At 35.1% G+C, this 23,153-nt stretch overlaps 3 protein-coding genes across 4 annotated transcripts; all 3 read right to left on the bottom strand.

Moving 5' to 3' along the window:
• Positions 1–179: 179 nt before the first annotated feature.
• Positions 180–3,379, bottom strand: LOC110424411 (uncharacterized). The gene is made up of 4 exons (XM_021438969.1): positions 3,131–3,379; positions 2,175–2,574; positions 1,192–1,251; positions 180–1,091 (listed from the first exon to the last, which is right to left on the bottom strand). Exons 2-4 carry the CDS (start codon positions 2,559–2,561, stop codon positions 624–626), a joined length of 915 nt encoding a protein of 304 aa, XP_021294644.1. The 5' UTR covers positions 2,562–2,574; positions 3,131–3,379; the 3' UTR covers positions 180–623.
• A 972-nt stretch (positions 3,380–4,351) lies between these two features.
• On the bottom strand, positions 4,352–8,869 carry LOC110414547 (loricrin-like protein). Its single transcript, XM_021425819.2, has 2 exons — positions 8,680–8,869; positions 4,352–6,762 (listed from the first exon to the last, which is right to left on the bottom strand). Exon 2 carries the CDS (start codon positions 6,409–6,411, stop codon positions 4,477–4,479), a length of 1,935 nt encoding a protein of 644 aa, XP_021281494.1. The 5' UTR covers positions 6,412–6,762; positions 8,680–8,869; the 3' UTR covers positions 4,352–4,476.
• Positions 8,870–16,956: 8,087 nt separating this feature from the next.
• LOC110413436 (beta-xylosidase/alpha-L-arabinofuranosidase 2-like) lies at positions 16,957–21,781 on the bottom strand. Of its 2 annotated transcripts, none has more exons than XM_021424236.2 (7): positions 21,112–21,781; positions 19,660–19,947; positions 19,395–19,564; positions 19,201–19,298; positions 18,482–18,832; positions 17,918–18,328; positions 16,957–17,753 (listed from the first exon to the last, which is right to left on the bottom strand). In XM_021424236.2, the coding sequence occupies exons 1-7, from the start codon at positions 21,583–21,585 to the stop codon at positions 17,182–17,184; spliced, it is 2,364 nt and encodes a 787-aa protein (XP_021279911.1). In that variant the 5' UTR covers positions 21,586–21,781; the 3' UTR covers positions 16,957–17,181. The 2 variants fall into 2 exon arrangements, with proteins under 2 accessions (XP_021279911.1, XP_021279919.1); XM_021424244.2 differs by lacking the exon at positions 21,112–21,781 and adding an exon at positions 20,858–21,100.
• Between the last annotated feature and the right edge of the window lie 1,372 nt (positions 21,782–23,153).

Below are 23,153 nucleotides of genomic sequence, written 5' to 3'. Positions count from 1 at the left end.
GGAATGACGTAAAAAGATTACAATTGATTAAATTTGTGATTAAAATATTATAATGGATAGCACCTACGGTTCATAACTGAAATGAAAATTCCCAAATCAACTTCTTTTATAGCTATCTTAATTGGCAGAACTTAAAATTAAGTGAAATATCTACGAAGTCGGAATTTTGATAAAATACAATGAGGTGAGCAGTGCAACCAAATACCAATTACAAGAACTAATACATCAAAAGAGAAGCAGGTGCGGGCATTTAAAAACAGGAAAACCGAACAAACAGACTAGTACCTGGAAAGAGCGAGGGAGTGCAATATGATGAACTGAAAATTAGAAACCAACTTTAAATCCTTGACCCTGCAAACCATCCAAATCTATTTGTGGGTTTGGATTGTATTTTCTACAGTAACTGGTATATATGCAGAGCCTCATAGATGCACATTGAAAATTGTTTTGTGGTTCTTGTCAACATTGTGCAGTAAGATGGCTGAGAGTGGGAAGACTTTTTTGCTCAGTGAGTGGGGAGGCTTAAAGTTTTATAGTTTGGTACAATCAGCAAGAAAATATTGATTTTACCTTCATCCCAAGTTGAGAATCAGAGGATTTTTTTCCACGCGTATAAGAGATCATTACTCGGGACAAAAGGCAGAAAACACAGGCAACCTCCTCTTTGTAGCAGGACCGTAGAGAACACTGTCAATATATGCGTGGACGTCCTCCCTTGATGGGGTTTTACCAGGAAGGGATGGCAGGGTAACATCAATGCCATCATCTTGAGGTGACCAGTAGGTCCCATTGGTGAAAGTGGTGGCACCGGCATCAGCTCTGATTAAGGAGGTGGAGGTCTTGTTGGTCATAGGTTTCATAGTGAAGTTAGCAGTCAAGTGGGTATTTTCAGGTTGGACGGTGGAAATGGAGTGGATGATTGTCTCTTCAGGTTTGATGGGGTCGGTGGAGCTTTGGCTTGTGTAATGAGGTCTGGTAGATGTGTCCCTTTGGGCTGTGGTTGCGGCTGTTTCTATGACTGGATGCTGAAGGCGAGATTTAGAGCCATATGTGCCTGACATAGTGCTTGCATATGACTTGTACATCTGTGCCTAGACAACTCAGATAGAAACGCACAATGACCCTCTAGTATTTAATTGCATCAATGTTTTGGTGTATGAATATTTCAGATACTATCTCATAGATGCTAACCTCGGATTTGCTCCTGAATGGGAAACAAGTGGGACGTTCCTCTTCCTTTCCATGCATGAACTGCAAAAGATTTAAGGCTTTCTTCAATATTTAATTATTTAGTGAAAAATAAAACACTTTCCAAGGGTTCAATCAAGCAGGAAACAGGGTTGTTGCAGTGCAAAAAGTTGGGTCAGCTTAAAAAAAGTTAGTTTCGATGAAAAGCCGGGACTATATAACGTCTTCACTGGAAGAAATCATTATAGCAATGCGAATTGTACAGCTCACCAGCTTCTAATATCAGCAAGAACAGGACAATTGAAGTTTCAAGGTTTGAAAATTAACTTCTTCGCTGCTGCTAGTACTAGAAAATGCGCCTCATATTCAGTTGGCCTCTAATGACTTTAAGCCATCCTAGTTCCCACCTAAAAGGACATTCACTTTCTGCAATATTGAATCGTTTTTCTCGGAGTCAAATCGATGACTTTATAACTTTCTCAACCTATTTCCTCCCATAAGAATACTAAAGAAAGAGACCACTATCCATAGTCAACACATGCAAATAGACCAATTCACATAGTCAACAAATGCAAATAGACCAATTCATCACCATTCACAAATATACTCCAGTCTCCGTGAAACAGGTGCCACAGACAGATTTTTACAGCTCAAACACACTAAATCATCAATTACATAGACAGCGACACCAAAATAAAAGAGCTAGACTAAGGTCAAGCAAGTGAATTTATAAGTTTTCCCGTCCTTTTCCTAAAGTTCAGAATAAAGTGTTGTTCCTCTAACCTCCTCCATTTTGCAGAAGGTTCAGAAAACTAAATAGAAAAATTAAATCTATTCAGAATAAAAGCAAAATATTGACACTTCGTATCCGAAAATTCACAAGGCTAAAGAGTAAAGACCCAACGTTTCAAAACAAACACAGAGTTATCAATACCTTACTCCAAACAACATTTACCTAATCAAGAAATCCAAGCATATTCGATTACCTGACACCTGGATCCGAACCGGCAATGGCCAAACTCCTCCCAAGCCCTGCAAACTTCTGATTTGTAAAAACCAACACTTCCTGAAGAAGGGGAACCGGGTCGTACAATATTGGTGTCAGAAGCAACAAGAACTCCGTCCATGACGAGCACATCCTCCTCCACCACGTTCAGTGGTGTCTTATCCGACTGTGGCGAAAGTGATGATCTGAAGCTGCTTTTCCCGGAAGAGCTGTTACCACTACTGGACAGAGAATTGGAGCGCAGGTACTTTATGAGGTTCTCTGGTGATGAATAGTAGTTGGCACGGATTCTTGCTGGAATCATCAGCTTCGGAATGTTGCTGTTCAGGACGTTCAGTTTGTTGCTTTCTTTGTAGAATGAGTCCATTGAGATTGATTTTCTGCATTTTGTATTTGATCATCAATTATGAGCAAAAGAAAATGTGGATTATTTTTGGAAATTTAAATGCTATATTTACGGATGTTCAATTAAGCCACAGAGTTTATACATTTCTTTTTCTTTTTCTGTTTTCGAACTTTTTTAAAAGTTCCAATTCCCGCCAAAAAAAACAGTTTATGATCTGTTTTTGGCGCAACAGAATCAAATGGATCGATTGGACCGAATCATACTCTTCGCTGAATTCAATTTTCACGTAACAAGGGAGAAATATACAATGAATGATGAGTTGAAAAATCTCAAAGCAGAGAAAAGAAAATCGAAAGAGATCAAGAACATTAAAACCGAACTGTATAATATAAAAAATGAAAGTAAAGGAGATGATCAAGAATCCAAACAGATATAACAGCGCAATTCATACAATTCGATTCCAAACCTAAAAAGATAAAAAAACAAAAAAGAATTCGCATGCAATCATCGAAAACTAAAAGTTGGAAGTCATTATAATCTATATAAGCATGCAAATGGAGAAAGAAATTAAAAAAAAGTGACGTAAATACCTAAAAGGCAAGAAAATTCCAAGCTGAAATGCGAATGTTGAATCTTCTATCAAAAGAGGAAGTAAAAAAAGATCAAATTTTTGGATTAAATCTTGAAAGTAAACAGCCAGCTCTATGGAGTTTTTCGACTCTCATTTTTTAAAATTGCAGAGAAGAACAGAGAGTGTTGCGCTTTGAGAGTGAGAGGTCTGTTTCTGTTTATATACATACGAGCGGGAAGAGGGAAGAGGGAAGAGCGAATAGAGCTAACTGATCCGAGACCATTTGCGCAAAAGAGAACTACACGCTTGGATTGGATTGAACCCACTGCGATGCGGGGCCCACATAAGACTACGGTTTGGCCTTTTACGGTATTTCGTTCTCCGGGGAAGGTTTTTTTTTTTTTTTTGAAAAATATTTATTTTTTCAAAAAATATGAATTAATTACGTAGTATTTTGAATTTTTTAGGAATTAAATTAGAATCGAATACGTGTTCAAATGGAACCGGTTCAAATTAAATTTCAAAAGTTTGGACCAATTGGGTTCTTCCACTTTCTAAAAATTAAAATGATTTTAATCTATAAATGTTATTTTTAGTTTATTTACTTAACGAAAAATAAAATAAATTTTATTTTTATAAAAAAAATACAATCCTTTTCGAATTGAACAATTTGAATTTTTACACCACTAATCGAAAATCAAAGGGAATCGAATATGATAAAACCTTTATTTGAACCAAACTGAATATTAGAGTTCAAATTAGTTTTTGATTTTGTCGATAGTCCTGGGTGGACAATACATAGCTTTGTTATCAGCTTATTAATCCATCAGGGTAAGGGCACAAACCAGAGTGGGCAAGGCTTCCCGCTTAAGGAACAAAATCTGCCATAGACTCTTCTTGCCTTGGATTAGTAGCATGCCATTCTAAGGCAACAATTATGGGGAGAAATTCAACAAAATCGGCATTAGGAACATTGCTTAGAACTACTAATTGTTGGAAACGCAAACCTTACTCAGAGGAGAAGATCTAAACTCATCAACAACAACAAAAACAACTAGGCCAATAACAGACACATAGCCATGGTCTATTAAACCTTTTTTAAACTTAACAAATTACACCACCCTGCATCACCGGTCTAAAGCTGTGCTTCTTAGGATAGTTTTGGAGGCTACTCTGGACAGCAAACCAGATGATAAACACATGCCTTGGTAAAAACATTACTATGACAATGATACCCCTATTAATCAACACAAACTATATATACTCTGTCATTCGACAGCAACCAAATCTTATAAACATTTCCACAGTCGAAAAATAACCTAAAACCCCAAACTAGATTTCTACAAGTCAAAAGTAATTTTGACTTCAAATTCCATCAATGGGATTCTTCAAATTCCCACCAAGCAAGGACATGAGACCCCCACCATGGACCCTCCCCTCCGGAATCATAAAGTCAAAGCTTTTGTTGCCAACACCCCCACCAATGCCCATGCCATACCCATTTCTTCCTTCCACTTGCTTCTCAGCACCCAACAAGCTTGAGTGAGAGGACGAGGATTTCATAGATAAAGGAACCAATACCTGAGGCGGTATGAGATGTTGCCTTCTTGCTGGCTTTTCCAGTGAATCAATACAATCAGAAATAGCACTTGTCCCTGAGGATGAGTGATTGTAGTCAAAGCTGCTTCCTGTGGTTGATGCTGCTGATACAAGCCCATGGAAGACTCCAGGTGCAATGAGCCCTCCCTTGCTTGCCTCTCGCTCTTGCACCATACTGCTGTGAGCAGCACACAGACCACTCCTGCCCCTTGCAAATTTCTCACATTTGCCCTCCCCCCAGGAGCATCTTTTTCCCCCGCCATGGGCCTTGCAGAAGTCCGTGCTTCCTTGGGCACTCTTGCCACAGTTCTCAAACTTGCATCGCTTTCCACCACCATGCCTGACACAACAATCAGTGCGACCACGTGCACTCTTTGTACAGCCAGGCACTACACACCTCTTCCCTCCACCATGGGCAACACAAAAATTGGTGCCTCCATGCACACTCTTTGGACAAATGCCACCACCATTGTAGAGGCAACGCTTTCCCCCACCATGTCCTTTGCACAATGGTGTGCTCCCTTCAGCCCCTTTGGAACACCCTGCAAATATACAACGTTTACCACCACCATGAGCCTTGCAATACATAGTACTTCCCTGAGCACCCTTAGTACATCCCTGGAACTGGCAACGACGTCCACCTCCATGAGAGATGCACAAACCAGCCTGCCCTTCAGCACTGCGTGTGCAACCTTCCACTTTACACCTTTTTCCCCCACCATGCCTAATGCAAAGCCCTGATTTACCTCGTGCAGCCTTTGCGCACCCTCCAGGAAACCCACATCGTCTGCCTCCACCATGTGCTATGCAGAGTTCTGTCTTTCCCTCCGCACTTTTAGTGCAACCCAAGTGCTGGCACCTCCTCCCTCCACCATGAGCCTTACAGTAGGCAGTTCGGCTCTCAGCACCTTTGTTACATCCTGGTTTTTGGCATCTTTGACCACCCCCATGACCAATACAAAGACCAGATGCCCCTCTTGCTCCTTTTGCGCAACCAGCAAACTTGCATTTCTTCGAATTGCTAGTTCGGTTATCCGAAGACGTCATGGTAGTGGTTTGCTCAGAGAGTGTGTCTACTGAGAAATCTGTCTGAGCAGAAGGCTCACAACTTTGATGAAATTGATGACAATGAGATTTAGCTCCAAACTGAAAAAGTTCTTGCGTCTGCACCAAACCTTTGCCACTATCCATTCTTGGAGCCAACAGGAGTGATGGCATATAGCCACCAGATTTCTTGGCCGAAGTAGAACCCTCATCAACAACAGGTACTGAAAGTCTGCTATCTGCAGAAACCTGGTTTGAAAGAGGCATACTGGCATCAGTTTCGGTTGAGAGAGAACATTCTATCAGACTCATACCTTCCTTAGTCCCTCCAGAAAGGCCAAGTTTTAGGATTGAGTCATCCTCAGGTGACAAGCCCTGAGTGAAAAAAGCTCCTGTCGATTTGTTCTTGTTGAGACCAACATTGTAATAATTATTGCAGTATACACTTGGAGTTGGACCCAAACCCAGAACCAACCTGCAGCCATCATCAGGTGCATTAGAAAGATCAGCATGAAGATTGCTTTGAGTACTTCCAAATCTGGCCTTGTTGGTTCCTCCGTAGCCAAGAAAGTTCAGACATAAGGTGGTATCACCAAAATTTTCATTTTTTGCGAGTTCAGACAGATGAGAAAACTGTACATTCTTGTTCAAATCCATATTCTTTCTAGATTCTGTGAACTATAGCACTAAGGAAAAGAAGGCCAACCTTAAAGAAAAATCTTTAATACATACTACTGACTGGTATATATATCAGAAACAAAAAAAGAAATAGCAGAAATTCCAATTGTGTTCCTCCTCCACTCACAAATCCAGATGTATCTGCTCGGTCCATCTTATCAAGTATCTATAACAACAGCACGGACTTCAATTATGCAAAAGCTTAGTTACTGATGTATCTGACAACGTTTCTAGGATAAAATCCTTTTATAAGAACATTCAAAGTGGATGCAAAGAGATATCTGGAGCGTCTTGTGCTCCTTATTGACAGATAGATTGGCTTCATTAACCCTGAAAATGAAGTAACACAATCAGGCATTAATTAAAAGCCATTTAAGTATATAATAAATAATACCAATACCACAGCATTAATCAGATGTTCCAACATTAAAACTTAACTGGCATTTCAATTGCAGAATTTTCTTGGAAATCAAATCAACAGGACACAACCTCCAGTACATTGCACAAGACCAAACATACTCATAGCCACCCTGTTTTAAGAGACACTATCTACAATTTCAGCGCAGACGTAGCCATCTACACTGTCTAAATGACAATTCAAAATCATGGACAGGTGAGGCCCTCATCAACACTAGGGTATGGACACAGTTACACTAAAACTGAAAATTGAATTCCGAAGTTCCAAAAAGGTGTTAACACTCAAACTATTAAAAAAAATATTCCCCATCTAAGCTAGGAACCTGTGTTATAAGAAATATATCTACAAATATCAATTAACTAGCAAAGTTCAATGCAGACTTCTAATATTATATTTAACTTTAGAATTTCTTTTAGAGCTCTTTTTTTTTATCGAAATCCTTTTCTACCAGATTTATTTATGCCCAGCAGACTGAAAAAGCAGATCATGATAGAGAAAAAGTCTAATGAATATATTTTTAAAAGTTCATTACCTAAAAATTAGTACTTGTACTGAAAACCTAAAGAATTGTGTACTTCAAATAGCCTTTACTGTGAAGTGGAAACACATAAAATTCTAATAATGTGAAATGGCCATAACACTTTATTTGTTACTTGAGCTGTGAAATAGAAGAAAAAAGTTAAAAGCCAACATAAAATTGTAGACAAGACATCAACTTCTTTTAAGTTGTTGAAGATAAAGATAAAAAATTTTCTCTAAACTTGGATAAAAATTAACTAAAATATTGCAGCTCCACAGATTAACTTTTTACTTAAAGCTAAAATAAATGCAAATTATTTTCCACTCATTAATCAAAAATCAAAAGATCACAATTATTATTAACAGACGACCATCTATCTAGCCTGACAGTCTATGGTTAAGATCTAATACGTTAGATTCTCTATTAAATGTTCAACTTTGGTGACCAGCAACAAGTTCATCAATCATCACCAAAAACCTTGGAATTTAGATATCAACATCATCTTCTAGAATCTATGGCATTTCATCTAAAATCCCCAATCTCTTCTATTAAAAGAAATGTTCGCATACAGTGATAAATACAGAGCAAGGAAAAAAAAGAATAAAGTTAACAGAGGAAATCATAGAGAACCGTCTATTCACAAGAACTACAGCCACAATCACAAACTTTCATCTCAAAATAGTAGATCTAAAACTACAAATCCCACAAACAACTCAATACTTAAGCTTCGAAACTAAAAAAGAATCACCCAAACACAACACAAAATTAAAACAAGCATCTGGGATCCATGCAAAAATCAATAAAAAAAACAACAGCAGCTATCAGTCGAGCAAGCTAATGTTTCAAAAATTAATTAACTTAACCATCATAACTCAAAAATCAGATCAGATTATTTAGTGTATAAAAAGAAAACAAGCCTAGAATAGTTTTCAGCCACGTAACAAACTTTCTGTCCATATTAATATTAATACAAAAATCCAATAACCAAAACAAGGAAAATTCACCAAATTTTCTTCTTTAAATGATTAAACATAACATACAAATAAGACAAATATAAATATAAATATATGACAGTTCAAGAACATGCATAGATAGCCCAAAACCCTAACCCTTAATTAATTTCCTGAAACCATGGAAATACAACGTATATGAAACACATAAGAAGTAAAGTTACCTCAAAAAAAAAAAAAAGAAAGCTATAAACTCGGACTTGAGACCATAAATTAATGTAATTAAATAAGAAACTGTGAACTAATAACCAATAAAACGATTAAGCTGAAAGGAAATGAAAAGAAATTTGGAGATATACCGTGAAGAAATCCAAATTTAGATAGAGTCTGGAGAGAACTAAAGGATCTGAGAGGCGGCTAAAGACATGTTAGGAGAGCTGGAGAATCCTTAAACAGAGAGAATAAAATTTGGGTACGAATAAAAGAAGATAACAAAGCGTTAAAAGAGAGAGAGAAAAAAAAATGGAGAAGAAAGATACTGAAACGGGAGTGGGCTATAATAAATAATTAAAGGGCAAAACTTGATACGGGCGGCTCTGGTTTTTTCCGTTAACAAAAAGGAAACCTATTTTATTTTTTAATAATTACGTTTTTTTTGTCTTTTTATGAACATATTAATAAATTTCTTTAAAAAACATTAAAATGCCAAAATTAGCCTCGATTGTCCGTAAGGAAGAGACTGGTACAGCCTTGCAGGACTCCCGATTTGGACAATGAACGCTTTCTTTTGAAAGGGACGTTGTTTCTTAAAGTCTAAATTACCCTTATTCACGGACCGACCTTGGGCGATTGTGGAGGGTAAAGATGTCACTGGGAGGGGTTTTAATTTTACGTTTTTTTCTTTCATGGGAATTGTCTCCCTTCGACGGCGAACGAGAAGAGTAACGAGTGGCCGAGGCGAAAGGGCGTCGTGGAGTGCCCTTATCACTTTTCCAAGCTCCCGCAAACCGTCAAATGCGCTGCCAAGAATCTGCTCCGCTGTTGTGCTCATTGAGCAGCTGGCCAGCTTGTGAGTTGACGTTTGCATCGGCTTACTTGGGTTCGCCTGCGCCGGTATTTTAACCTAATTTTCTTTTATATACAACGTTTTATAGATATCAAATTATTGGCCGATGGAACCTTCCGCTTTTACAAAGCACCTTGGTTGAATACTTTGGACCCGCCATTTATATTGATCTATACTTCATCTTTTTCCACCATTTAAGATATCTCTCTACAAACATGACCTAGAATTTAAAGTCATAGTAAAATCATTATGGAATTTTGTTTTAACAACAAATTAATAATCCAAATTTATAGCCTTGAACCTTTTTCATTTAAAATAATGATAAGTTTGTTGCCTTAATTAACACTGTCGAAATTAGAAATTGTCTACCATGTAAAGCTCATAAAACTTATATTTCAGCTTTCTGTGCACGGAATTAATATGATTTTAATGTAAACTAGATAAGAACCTCTAATGATATATAGTTTATTAAAAATATATATAATTTGTGAATTTATATTTTTTAAAATAATATTTAAAAAAGTTTTTAAATTATTTTAAGAAATTTAAATAAATTTTTATATTTTTATTATGTTTAATTAAATTTTTATATTTTTATTTTAAGTCAAATAAGTTTTTATATTTCTAATTTAAGTTAAATAAACTATTATGACTGATAATTAATTTAATTAAAATATCATTTATTATTTTATATTGTATGAAGTTCATGTGATATATTAATATATCGTAAATGATGATATTGTAAAATTTTGATATATCATAATTGATAATAACGTGACATGTTAATTTACTACAATAATATGATCATGTGATATTTTTTATTATTTATATTAACATCATGTCAATGTCATATGAATATAAAATAATAAATAATATTTTAATTAATGATAATTAGTTATAAATGCTTATTTATTTCAAAATAAAAATACAAAAACTTGATTTGATGTAATAAAAAAATAAAATTTTGTTTAAATTTTTTTTATATAACTTAGGAGATTCATTTGAATATTATGCTAAAAGAAAATTTAACATCAAACACAACAAAAGCAACACACCATAGTCAATTGATAAAATCATATCCCACATCCATAGCTTTCTAGACTCTGATCAGCATGGAAAATTAAGCATGAACATTTGTTTTTGGTCAAAATTGCAATTAAATGGTGTGTATTGAGTCTTGACTGATAAAGAGTTTGATGCAACAAGGACTGGTAGGTCCAGGCAGAGAGCCGCAACATTAATTCTACTTAAAACTAGGGTTATAGGGCATAGGTTGATTAATGATTAACTTTGCTTAATTGTTATATCATAATATTCAACAAGTCAATATTTTGACTTTTCGTAGTGATATATTTATAGGCACGTAGCACAACTTTCTAACACGTAAATTATCTAAATTCTGTTGGCTGTACATTATAAACACATTAAATAAAGTTGGAATAGGAAAAAGTAGATATCCTAATCAAATATCATGTGGAAAAAAAAATCAACGAATTACAAATAACGAAGACGGGAGGAATGACATGAAGGTTACAAAAATTTTAAGTTCATTTGACTTGTTTACAAAAATAGTTTTATTTTAGAAAAAAATGAATTGTTTAATAAATATGATGTATGGATGTTTAATGTGAAATTTTTTTTGTTATTTATATTCCACTACTGGTTTACTTGGTAAATTTACAATCTTGTCATACGAATTAAAGATCAATTATTTAATAACTTTACATTTGTCTTTGTTTTCTTTTTATACATTTACTTAATTTTTTTTTAAAATAAAAAATATTAAATTATATATAATTTAAAATTAATTGATAATAAGTGAAAATACCCTTATTCTATATATATACTCAATATATATTTAATTTAACGAATTTGAGACTATCATCACTTTAATACTCTTTTTATAAATCACACATTTATTATATGATATGAATCACAAAAGGAACTATAATGGGGCAACACCCACTCTGACATCATGTTAATTTTTTAAAATAGATATTTTCTTTAAAACCACTTAACAATAGATGAAGAAACTCCTGCTATATTTATATATATTGAATATCTTCAATTTACATGGTTTATTCTCTAACTTAAAACCAAATAATAATATGTGAAGGGATTCTTATTATATTTATATACCTTCAATATCTCTAATTTAACAAATATGATTTATCACTACTTTAATCCTCCTTATCATGTATAAACAATATAGATTTATCAAGTGAAATGATTTAACAGAAGAGAGTTTATAAAAGAATCAACAAATCAGAATGTTTTAATATTATATTAAACTTTTAAAATAAATATTTAATTTAAAATTAATTAAAATTATTATATTTATATATTAAAATTATTTTTAATTAAAAATTTACGAGACCATCGACGCTCCAATAAAAACTCAGCCATTAATCCAAGAGGGAACGAAATTTTCTAGCCGATGCGTTTTCTAATTAAATTATAGAGCACGCCAAAATAAATAGAGAATAATAAATAATTGTGTAAAACCGACAATATTTGTTAGGACCACACATGGCTACTGCCAACTTGACAAACACAAGCCAGGTTCAGAAGCCGGCTGGGCTCGAAGCCCGACAGCAGAAAAAGGGTCTGCCTGTGACGAGGGCATGCTGTTAGCGTGCCTTCACTGCCAGTTCGCTGCATCCAACAAAGTGTCATTAGCGGGAATCTCAAACTGCACACTTGGCGATCTCCCATTGGTCCGGACGACAATTATTGGGGAATTCCCGGAATGGAAATCTGTCGTTGTTTTTAAAAGAGCTAACTGCCTATAAAAGAGCCTTTCGCATCCGCAGCGGTGCCGCGTTTCGAGCGCGGGCGCCTACAGTTGAGGCCGTAGACCTTTTCCAACCTCAGTACTAGTGATAGTAGTAATAATTTTTTAATTAATGAAGGGAGGGGCGGTGGTCTGGATTGAGGTATGATGAATCTTTTTGCTTCCATCTCAAATATTCTACACCATTATTATTTTATTCTCAGCGATTCACACTTGAGATAAAAACGATTTATTATAAAGTTGTCTACATTTATGCTTTCTTGTGCTTCTCACGTGTTGACAACTTTGGGTATGTGTTGGCCACCATCCCAACTCCCTTTTTTTTTGTTTTTTTCTAAATTATTTAATTTAAATTTTATATATTATGACCTTTTGGAGGTTTCATATGGATGCATATATATTTTTTTCTTAAATAATTGAAAAGGAAAAGAATTCTACAGTAATTGACCCTTAGATGGAGCTTAGGGGGAAAGGACGGGTTAAGAAACGACAGTGGAAACTTATAATGGGGACAAAAAAGCAATTAGGAGCCAAAATCGATGTGCTGCCAGGTGTTGGAAAGTGAGTAGAAGACGCAACTGTCGCTCATTGGAGGCCTTCGCAAAATGAATGTGTGACGCCCCAACAACGCCACGGAGCCCACAATGCCAAGGAATCTCCGTTGCTATCAAACTTTACGAATTCATGATCCTGTGCGCTCACGCATATCAAGAAAAATCCTTGCTGGATTTTTATTGGCTTTGATTTGTGAAAGTTCGCTGCGATAAAGGCCAAGTTGTTTGACTTTTTTACATGTCAGAGGAGCGAGAGGACGCACAGGTCTCATACTTAGAAAGAACATGCCAAATGTCGATGCTTTGTAAACTCATGGTTCGGCACCAAAAGGTCCAAAACCAGGATTATGTTTAGGGTGATTTAGGCAAACCCGTCATTGCTGCAAAGCTGATGACCAAATTACAAATCTAGCCTTTATATTTGCATAAAGAAAAAGCAACCCTTTTTGGTTTTTTGTCGTCATTAATAAGATAGTTTATTTTCTATGACTATGACCGTCCACAATTTATCCATATTTCAATTTGTAAATTATTCATTTGTCGTCCAATATTTTAATTTTTTTGTTTTTATCATTTTATTTTTAAAACATTATATTTTAATTATTTATAGGTATAAAAGTTAATATTTAAATTACTCACTATTAAATATTAATAATTGTATGACGTAATTTTTTCACATCAATTGACTCTAAATTTGTGATATATTTATATCTATTCATTGGTCACCTAATTAGCATAAAACATAATCTAATTGTTAATTTTTAATAGTTAAGTAATTCAAATACTAATTATTTTACCAATTGTGATAAAATTATAATTTTTAAAATTGAATAATTAAAATAAAATTTTGAAAAAGCTAAATGACTAAATGAATAATTCTATGTTGTTTAAATTGAAATTCAACAGTGAGATATTGAAACCACGAGACCTACTGATGTGTGAAACTATTGAATAAACACTATAAATTAAAATGTATAAAATTTTCCAAAATTATTATTGAAACAATTTTTTTACACACAAGTACCATGAAAATAAATTTTATACAATCAAAAGTTCTCTTATGTTTAGCATTATATTATTTTAATTAATTAATTAATTTTGTATAGGTATTTTTATGTATTTGTCATGAATCAAACGTTACTTCAAAGTTTTAACATAAGAACATTGCCATGCCATGCAATTTGAATAATTTTTAACTAAAAATAGCTGAAAAATAAAAAATAATTATAACATAATAACTCGGATATTTTAACATAAAGAAATATTATGAATGTCACGTAATCAGTGACGACATTTGCATAATTGCATGCTTAGCTATCTTTAGCCCCCTGCAAAAGTTGGCCTAATTTCTAATTGATTCTTGTGAATTTCATTAAATGAAATGAAAGTTACAGGGATAACCTTTTTATGATCAAATTTATGTTCAATGTACATTACCTTTTAAGAGGAAAAGAATACGATTATGGTAACGTACACATATGCAACTAATCAAATAATTTATACAAACTCGATAAAAGTCGACGACTTTACGTATTATAATCATGATGAAGGACCCAAAAAATGAGATGGGCTCTTGGAAGATGTTTCGAGCCAAAATCCCAAATTATAAAATTTTAGAAAATTATGGAGAGGGGGCAATTTAGTCATTAAAAAATTAGTTCACCATGACATCTCTCCGCATTACATTATTAGGTCCCTAAACCTAATACTTCCTATTAGCTGATTTCAAGTTGGAAAAATATTCAAAAAAATAAAAAGTCAAATATCTTGATTTTTTAAATTTTGATCGAAATTATATAAAAATTTATTAATTTTTAAAATAGATACTTCATCTCAAAATTACAAACATTGTTAATGAAAATAATAAAAAAATTAAAATATTTTTTAATTAATTTAACAAATTATAATTATATTTTTTAAAAAATAAAAAATATCGATCGGTGCTCCTGGCTCCTCAAGAAAGGGGAGCACCGGTCAGTGCTTCAAGGGAGGGGAGCATCAGTGCTCCCTTATGGAGCCTGATTTAAGGCTCTCTCGGTGTTCTCGTTGGGGAACCTGATGCTCCCTTAGGGAGCCCTGATCAAGTTCCCCAGGGTGTTCCAATGCTTCCTAATAGGGAGCTTTTTTTTTTAATTAATAAAATAATAATAAAATTATATAATTATAATTATAAAAATTAATTAATAATAAAATTATCTTTCTATCATCGTCATGTTTAGTTAAAAATAATTTTTTAGGGTAGAGTGTTTATTTTAAAAATAAATGAAATTTCATATAATTTCATTCAAAATTTAAAAAATACAAGATATTTTACTAGAAATAAAACCAATGGTGACGTAGGGATAAGGCAAGGAATTGTTTTTTTAGTCTTTTAGTAAACAATGTCATTAAGCAATTTATTTAATCATATTTAAGGAAACCCCACCTTTGTCACTGTCTTCTCCAACTAACCATCTCGATTAATCACTAATCATCTTTCTTTTCCCCCTTTTGCCAAACACACATTCATGATTTCTCTTTTTTTTTTTAATACGTGAAGCATAGTTTTGAAAAAGACATCACATCCTTCAATTTGTCATAAATTATAAAAATGTTGTAAACAGGTGTCTTACATTTTTTAAAAATTATTATATTATTTGTCAATTTAATACAAAAATATTGTTATAAATAAAAATTTAATAAATTATAAAATATATTCCTAAAACACTTATTAAAAAAAATCCTAAAATATAATTATTTTTTAAAGTTTATTTACCTTATAACAATAAGTATATTATGTGATCAAAGTGTTACAGATTTTACATCGTTAAGAAATGAGATGGATCGTAGACTTATAAGTAAAGAGTTTCCCTCTATTTAATAAGCATATTTTTTCTTCTTAAAAAAAAAACATATTTTTTAAATTAAAAATATAAATATGTGACAAGTGGTATTAACCAAAGTGAGTCCCTTTTCTCTATAAATGAAAAATTAGTACAACAATTACTCTACACAATTAGATGAAGTATAATATCACAGATCTTAAGTAAATAAAAAATAAAATCAGTCTTAGATTTATAAGTAAAATTTTTTCTCCATTTAATAGACATTTTATAAATTGAAAATGTAAACCGTAATGAAATGAATTGATAAAAAACATATAAAGATTTGAGATTTTTTTTTCTTAATTCAAATATGGACAAATCATCTCTAATAAAGCAATGCAAGAACTGGAATCTTAACGGATTAATTACCCCTGTCCATGTCATTCTTTATGGGGATGAAGATCAAAAGCTTGTATGCCACGTCTACAACACAGGTTACGGCAATTATCTTTTACTAATAAAAGTTTAGTACCAGAAGCTCCTTATGTATGCCCACGTACTCTTTTAGAAATATTTTATTTCTCTTGTTTTATATAGTAATTAGCTTTCATCAAAGAGTATTGAGAGTAGGAATTAGATTGGTAATAGCCAATGAAAATGAGAGCTTGTGCCTAGTTCGAAAAAGAGGATGAGAGTGTGTGACTCACATATTGGAAATGGTCCCAACTCCCCCACTCGTCCAAAAGAGACACTCTTTGATTATGTGATGAGTATAACTAATCGTCCAAGTGTTATTTCTTACCACAAGTTAGTACTAGCTTTCTGTAGAGATATTTGTTATTAAAATAATCGTTAAAAGTTACGAATTTCGTATCAATAATAGATGAAATAAATTTTTAAATTTATATAAATTTTTTTTTACTTATTATATATATTTTTTTATTAAAAATGTGGACCTATTACAATAATGCTATTATATGTTTTGAGACAAGAAAGAAAAGTATATTTGTATTTTATTCACATTTGCATGATTAAATTTTACATTAAAAAAAAAATCTCAATGGTTATCTTTTGATATATTTTTTTGCCACCATTTTATTTTGAGAGGATGTGATAATGGTTATTCTACCAATTTTGGGGCTGGCTTGATGTTGGTCTGCTGCCAATTAAAATGGGCTGTACTTGGAAACAACCACAAGCTGGGTCCATTCAGCCCAAACGTAAAATGGTTTGTCTTCAAGGATTTCAATGTATTTCTAACTAGTGACGTAGCAACAAAAAGAATAACTTGTCTCATTATCGTCCTTTCCCCCGATTTCCTTAAGCAATTTGTTAATTCATTTGAATAATTTGATTGGCATGACATAACCCTATCATACACCGATAAAAGTCACAGAAGAGGTAATATACAAGAACAATAAAATGAACGCTTTCTTTTCTTCTTTTTTTTTCAATTTGGATTTCAAATTTTCAATATTGAACAATTGGGTATGCGAAAAAAATAAATTGAGAAAATTTATATAACTCTCTCAACTTATTTTAGGGTCTATTTGCCAACCCGACTTGCCTTAGGCAAAGAGAAGGAAAAGAAAGAAATAGGCAAAGACAAAAACAAAATGCATGAGGATTTGGAAAACTTCTTCTCAAATCCTCACATTTAATGAGTGTTTCAAGCTCCCCACGTGCAGCACATGTTGTCCCAAAGCAACCTTTCGGCTTCCGAGCTCATCAACTACACTCAAATCCTTGCAAACATCCACCTTGAATCTCACCAATGACTCTGACTTTCCTGTCAAGAGAACTTTCTCAAATCCTAACAAGTGCTTCTGAGGCGAGTTGTGCACCGATGGGGGAGTGGAGAACAAGAAAACTGTATGGCTTCCGCTGTTTCTTCCCTTGTTTTGGACTCTCAAATGAATGTCAAATGCTAAATTTTTACAGCTTTGCTCAATAGCGTCAACTGACTTGCACTCAGATGAGCGGCAAACGTGGTCTTCCTCCAAGGGGATGGATACTAGTTGTGGTGCTTTAACTAATTGGTGGCTGAATTTTGAGTAGCTTAGTCCATCTCCAAATGTGTAAATGGTTTCTCCAGTGTAGAATCTGTAGGTCCTGCCTGGGTACCCACTGGAAGGATCTGGTCTCATGTTCATGTTTGTCATTGGGACCTTGTCTGCATATGATTGTGGATACCATGTCATTGGAAGCCTTCCACCTGGGAACCATTGTAAGGTTAGAAACTTGGAATATTCAATATGGTATTTAGGATTTGAGTGCATTGTAATAAAAGTCACATTATCAATCTAAACACATAGAAGTGAGATTCATTTGCAGTAGCAGTGATCTAATCGAAGTCAGGAGAAATTTAGAAAGACTTACTTGGATTGTAATATCCAAAAATCACATCGGCTATGGCGGCTCCACCAGCTTCGCCGGGGTAACCAACCCAAAGGATGCTTGTAATTTTGTCATTGTTTTTCGCAAACGATATATCGAAGCCTCCTCCGGACATTATGACAAGAATCACAGGTCCCTTGGCAGCCTTCGCAACTTCTGTTATGAGAAGCGGTTGCTGTCCCGGCAAAACAAGGTTAACTCTGTCAAAGCTCTCTCTTTCAAGAGATTGATCTATGCCCATCACAAGCACGGTGGCATCTGCAGAGGCAGCTAGTTTCTTAGCATCGTCCACTTGAGCAGTGCCACAAGCCACATTGGAGCAACCGGGCAGATAGGTGGTTGCCGCTGAAGCTGTTAGACCCTGCAAAGGTGTTGTATATTTGCATGGAATGCCTGCAAAAATTTCCAACAATGTAAGTTGATCATTTTTATCTAGAATTACATGAATTGTTAATATTTATTTGAAGATCGACTTTTCAAGATTGTTAACAGTCCAATACTTTTAAGTATCAAATTGTCAAGTTTGTAAGTAATGTATTTGATTACCTTCATAGTTTCCAATCATGGTTTTTGTCACATTGGCATTGGGTCCAATTACTGCTAAGGTTTTGATGGCCGTAGGAGATAGAGGCAATGATCCTGCACCGTTCTTGAGCAACACAATCCCTTGCCTAGCAGCTTCACGGGCCAACTCTTGATGCTCCGGCGTACACACGTCTTTTGGGCCAAGCTTTCCGTAAAGTTGCTTGCTGGGATCACCATCGAAGAAGCCAAGTCGCATTAAAGTAGCGAAATTGTTACTGACGGCGTTATCAATGGCCGACTCATTCAAAAGTCCTGCCTTTACTGCAGCCTCGGTGTGTTTGCCAAGGAATGATCCACAGTTGAGATCCAACCCTACAACATCAAACTATTTAGCGGAGCGTTCTAGTTTACTACTAAGATCTTATGTTGCAGAAATGTGGAAACAAATATATCTATGCTAGCAAATGGCGAATCTATCCATCTATGTATGTATCGTTTCATTTTTCATTTTATTGCCCATATCTAAGACAAAGAACACTGTTAGGCGGAGCAGGAGGTGTTTGTTTAGTCAAGTGAAGCTTGCGCAAAAACTCATAGTTGAATTAGTACAAACTGTTTTCTTATTCCATTATTTAGCCTAACTTAAGCATTTTAGAGTGAAAAAAGTTGTTTATAACTTAAAAAATTGGACCAAACAGACATCATTTTTATCCCAATTCTAATAAAGGAAGCAGAGTCACCTGCTAAAATTGCTTTGGCTGCAGCTTCCTCTGGTGTCTTGGTATAGTGCTGGCTATTGTAGAACACCTCTACCGAGTCACAATCTGAAACTATGTACCTGCAGCAACCCAAAAGCCTTGTAAACAAACGCTGTTTACTAAATACTGACCTTTCATAAATTTTGTCCTGAAAATGTTAGGAGAAATGAATATACCCATTTAATTTCCACTGGCCTCGAACAACCCCTGCAAGGAGATCAGGGTCAGCGCAAGTTGGCTTACCGTTAACCTGGTTGTAAGAACACATAACACTGGCCACATTCCCGTCAATGACACAGCTCTTGAAGGGTGGTTGAAATGTATCATCCATATCTTGTTGTGTTACCTAACCATCCAAGACAAAGGCAATGACTTTTGGATTTTGACAACAAAAATAAAATAACTTTTGACTTAATAAAAACTCAATTGAACTTAAATTACCACAGCATTGAAATGGTAGCGATCAACCCCTTTCCAGTTATCCAAATCATAGGCTGTGTAGTGTTTACAGCATGCGGCAACCTTAAGCCGAGAAGGGTCACCACCATCACTTTGTTGTAAACCTTTGACATAACTTGATCCATATTTACTGCTGAGCAATGGGTCCTCTCCTGGTGTTTCTTGCCCCCTTCCCCATCTGGGGTCTCGGAATATGTTAATGTTTGGAGACCAATATGTTAGCCCTGCCAATCCAACATTGTACATTGCTCTAGCTTCGGTTGAAACCACCTGCACATATGAAAAAAATTCGGTATAAATTAGGGGAAAATAGGAGCTGAACATTACTCATACATTTGACGCCATAAACTCACACCAGAAGCATGGTGCCTTGCTTGCATTAAAGAGTTAGGTACAAGAAGCTGAAATGCTTCAAATAATTAGGTTCTTGTTCTTCATATAAGATTTATGTTTTAGAAATATCCCAGTATAATGCATCAACTATATACCGATAAATCATTCCCTCCGGTCTAAAACAGTTCTCTAGAAGCTCCATTATCATTGATTTTCAAAGATCAATTCGTTCCTACTCTTTGTTACCAAAATTCCACTAGGTTTTCTTGCAAGCTCATTTAAGCAGCCAATCGATTGCCTAAATGATTAATAGGGCAATCCCTTAGTCCTCGCAAGCTGGAGTTCAGTAAAAGGCTACAAAGTCTTTTGAGTGATCAAAAAGTCTTCCTTCGGCAGCATTTGGTAACCTGAGACATTTATAAATCACCTACTTTTCTCCAACAAACATAAATTAATACAAAGACAGAATTCTATGAATCCCCCTTTCCAAATTTTGAGGCAAAAGACAGTTCATCATTTTAAATAACCATACCTTAATCAACAATAAACTTTGCAATACTCGAAACCAAATTCATTGTCATTATTATCAGCAACATTACTATGAAAATCAACAGAGACACATAATTTGGATGGCTAATGCTGTTTATTATTCGTAATTCTCAACATGGAGTCAGGAATTGACTTATCTTCATTTTCCATGACATGATAAGAATCAATTACAACAATGACAATGTCAATAACAATGACACAGGCAATGCATTCAACATCTAGAATCTGAAAAATAGCTTTCAATGCCACCAAATTCAAGACATGAAGAGAAATTCAACCACACAGCTTCCAGCCTCACCCTTTTCTGGATGGTTTTATAGTTTTTCTACCAAACAAACTTTATTTCAACCACACCATTGGAAGATGAAAAGTCCCATCTCCGTTAATGGAATCCAATCTCCATCAAGGTAGCATCATCTTGTAAAACATACACACAAAAGAAAACCAACGAGAAAAAGCGAAACGACAGGAAGAAACATAAAAACGAAAAGCAAAACGGCATAAACCGGCAGAAGAACGAAGTCAAAAATAAGAAGAAAAAGACAGCTTTACCCTGCCAATGTCTTCGAATAGAGAAGTGTTGAAGGAAGCTGCCGTCAAGATGACCTGAGGAAAGCTTGTAGCTCCTGGAACCAAGCTGCTAAACTTCGTACCGGGACCGACGTTGGAGACTCCATGTAGAGCCTCAGACCACCACTCATATCTTGGTATTCCAAGCCTACTAACACTCCCAGCACTATTCACTATGAACAGAATTTTCTCCTGCAATGTAAGCCTTTGTACCAAGTCAGCCACCCTCGATTCTATCCCCAACGATGCGTTACAAAAGCCGTAACTTGTAACCTCTGGATTTTTAGTAGCATCACAGGCAAAAACAGGAGATGTTTGCCCAAAAACCCGTGTCGAGAACAATGAAAAACAATGCAAAGAAATCAAGAAGCAGAGGAAAACAGAGACCTTAGGTGCTCTGCTTTCGTAAACAGAAGAGAAGAAGGAGGTCACTCTGACCTTCCCTTTCGCACTCATTATTTACTAACACGAAAAAAGGAAAAAGAAAGGAAAAGGCTAAAACCTTGAGGAAACTTAAGCTTCCTCAAGAGAGAGGAAAGGGCATCCACTACCACTATCTTTCTCTCGGCATGAAAAAGTTGGTTAAGCTATAGTGTTTTTTATAGAGGGAGAGAGTTGTTAAAAAACACACGTTGTTTTGTAGTAGCCCGTGATGGAAACTGGTGGAGGTGCATTAAATTTTCTTGGGGGTTGTTTTTGGGCAAATGGTGGGAACCAACCCAAAATTTGAGAGAATCTAAGAAAATTTTCTTGAGGAATACTTTAAAAGGAAAATGGTTATTCGAGTCCGTGATGGATTCATCTTTTTCTGACTCCTGGCTCCAGTTTCAGAAGTACTATGTGCATAAGAGTTTGATTTGTTAGTGTTAAAACCTTACAAAATGCTTGGCCTAGCCTGACTAGGAGCAACAAATCAAATAAAAAGAGTGTCTTTCCAAAGCTCATACTATATTAGAGGCTGTCGACTAAGGTTAGAGTATCGTAAGTCGAGATTTTGGGCCTGTTTCCTGGCATTTCTGTAACTCAACTGAGGGATTCCAGGGATCATATCTCGGCTCAGTTTGAGCCAAAAGCAATGCTTCCTTTTCACTTGCTTTGAACCCTTCTCATGGAGAACTCCAAGGCTAACCTAACCACCTGGGAAATTAGATTAGATTAACATCACTGGACTTGAAAATTTTCATTAACAGCTTCAATTCATTCCTCATTAGTATTAGCTGGAGGTTATTGTACTTTTATTACAATGTTTAAGGTATTAAAACAAGTTATCCTTGAAAATTTCCACAGTATGTCAAAGCCATCGGAGCAGAGCCGAGTGGGGGAATTTGGAAATTGGAGAAAATCTCGAGACAAAAAGTGAAAAAAAAAAAAACCGAAGCCTTACTGCTAATTTGCCCAACTTGGTGATATCAGAAACTGTCTCGTGATTGGCCTGTCAGCCAACGCTTAGAAACCCATTTTCGTAATTTTACTCCAAAATAATTATTGTAAGAATAAGTAATTTACCCAAGATCTTCGAAACTCACACGCGCGTTCATTGTCCGATTACTTTTCATTATTCCAAGGGAAAAAAAAGCAAAAAAGAAAAGTACACCTAGTAAAATACGTTTTAAACTGCGGGACCCGTAGGCGCGTGGGCCCAGCTGTAAGGGAGAAACAGGTAGATCATAAGTGTAAGGCACTACTAATGGTTCAAGGCACGTGAATCGTGTTTCTATTAATGGCGCGTGGAGAACTTAATTAGCTAGGTTTCTTTGAGAGAGAGAGAGAGAGAGGGAGCTTGTGCAAGTTGCTGCAAATGCTTGACGGTATCATGTGATGGGTACTGCTACGTTGTATTCGACTGACCTCTACTCTACCTGCCGCCGTACGTATAGTTTTACATGGATGCTTTGTGATTTGTTTGCATCTCATGTGCTTGTATAATTCTACGGATGCTTTAATTTTCTTTCTTTCTTTTTTTAAATAACAAGCTTAACTGATAAGTTCGTCTGACTTGATGGTATTTAATTTTTGCTGGAGTA

Source organism: Theobroma umbraticum, unplaced genomic scaffold (assembly GCF_002168275.2).
Source record: "Theobroma umbraticum cultivar Fairchild unplaced genomic scaffold, ASM216827v3 scaffold_30.0, whole genome shotgun sequence".
NCBI lineage: Eukaryota > Viridiplantae > Streptophyta > Magnoliopsida > Malvales > Malvaceae > Theobroma > Theobroma umbraticum.
Note: the sequence above shows the minus strand (reverse complement) of the source record. Positions and strands in the feature narration are given on the sequence as shown.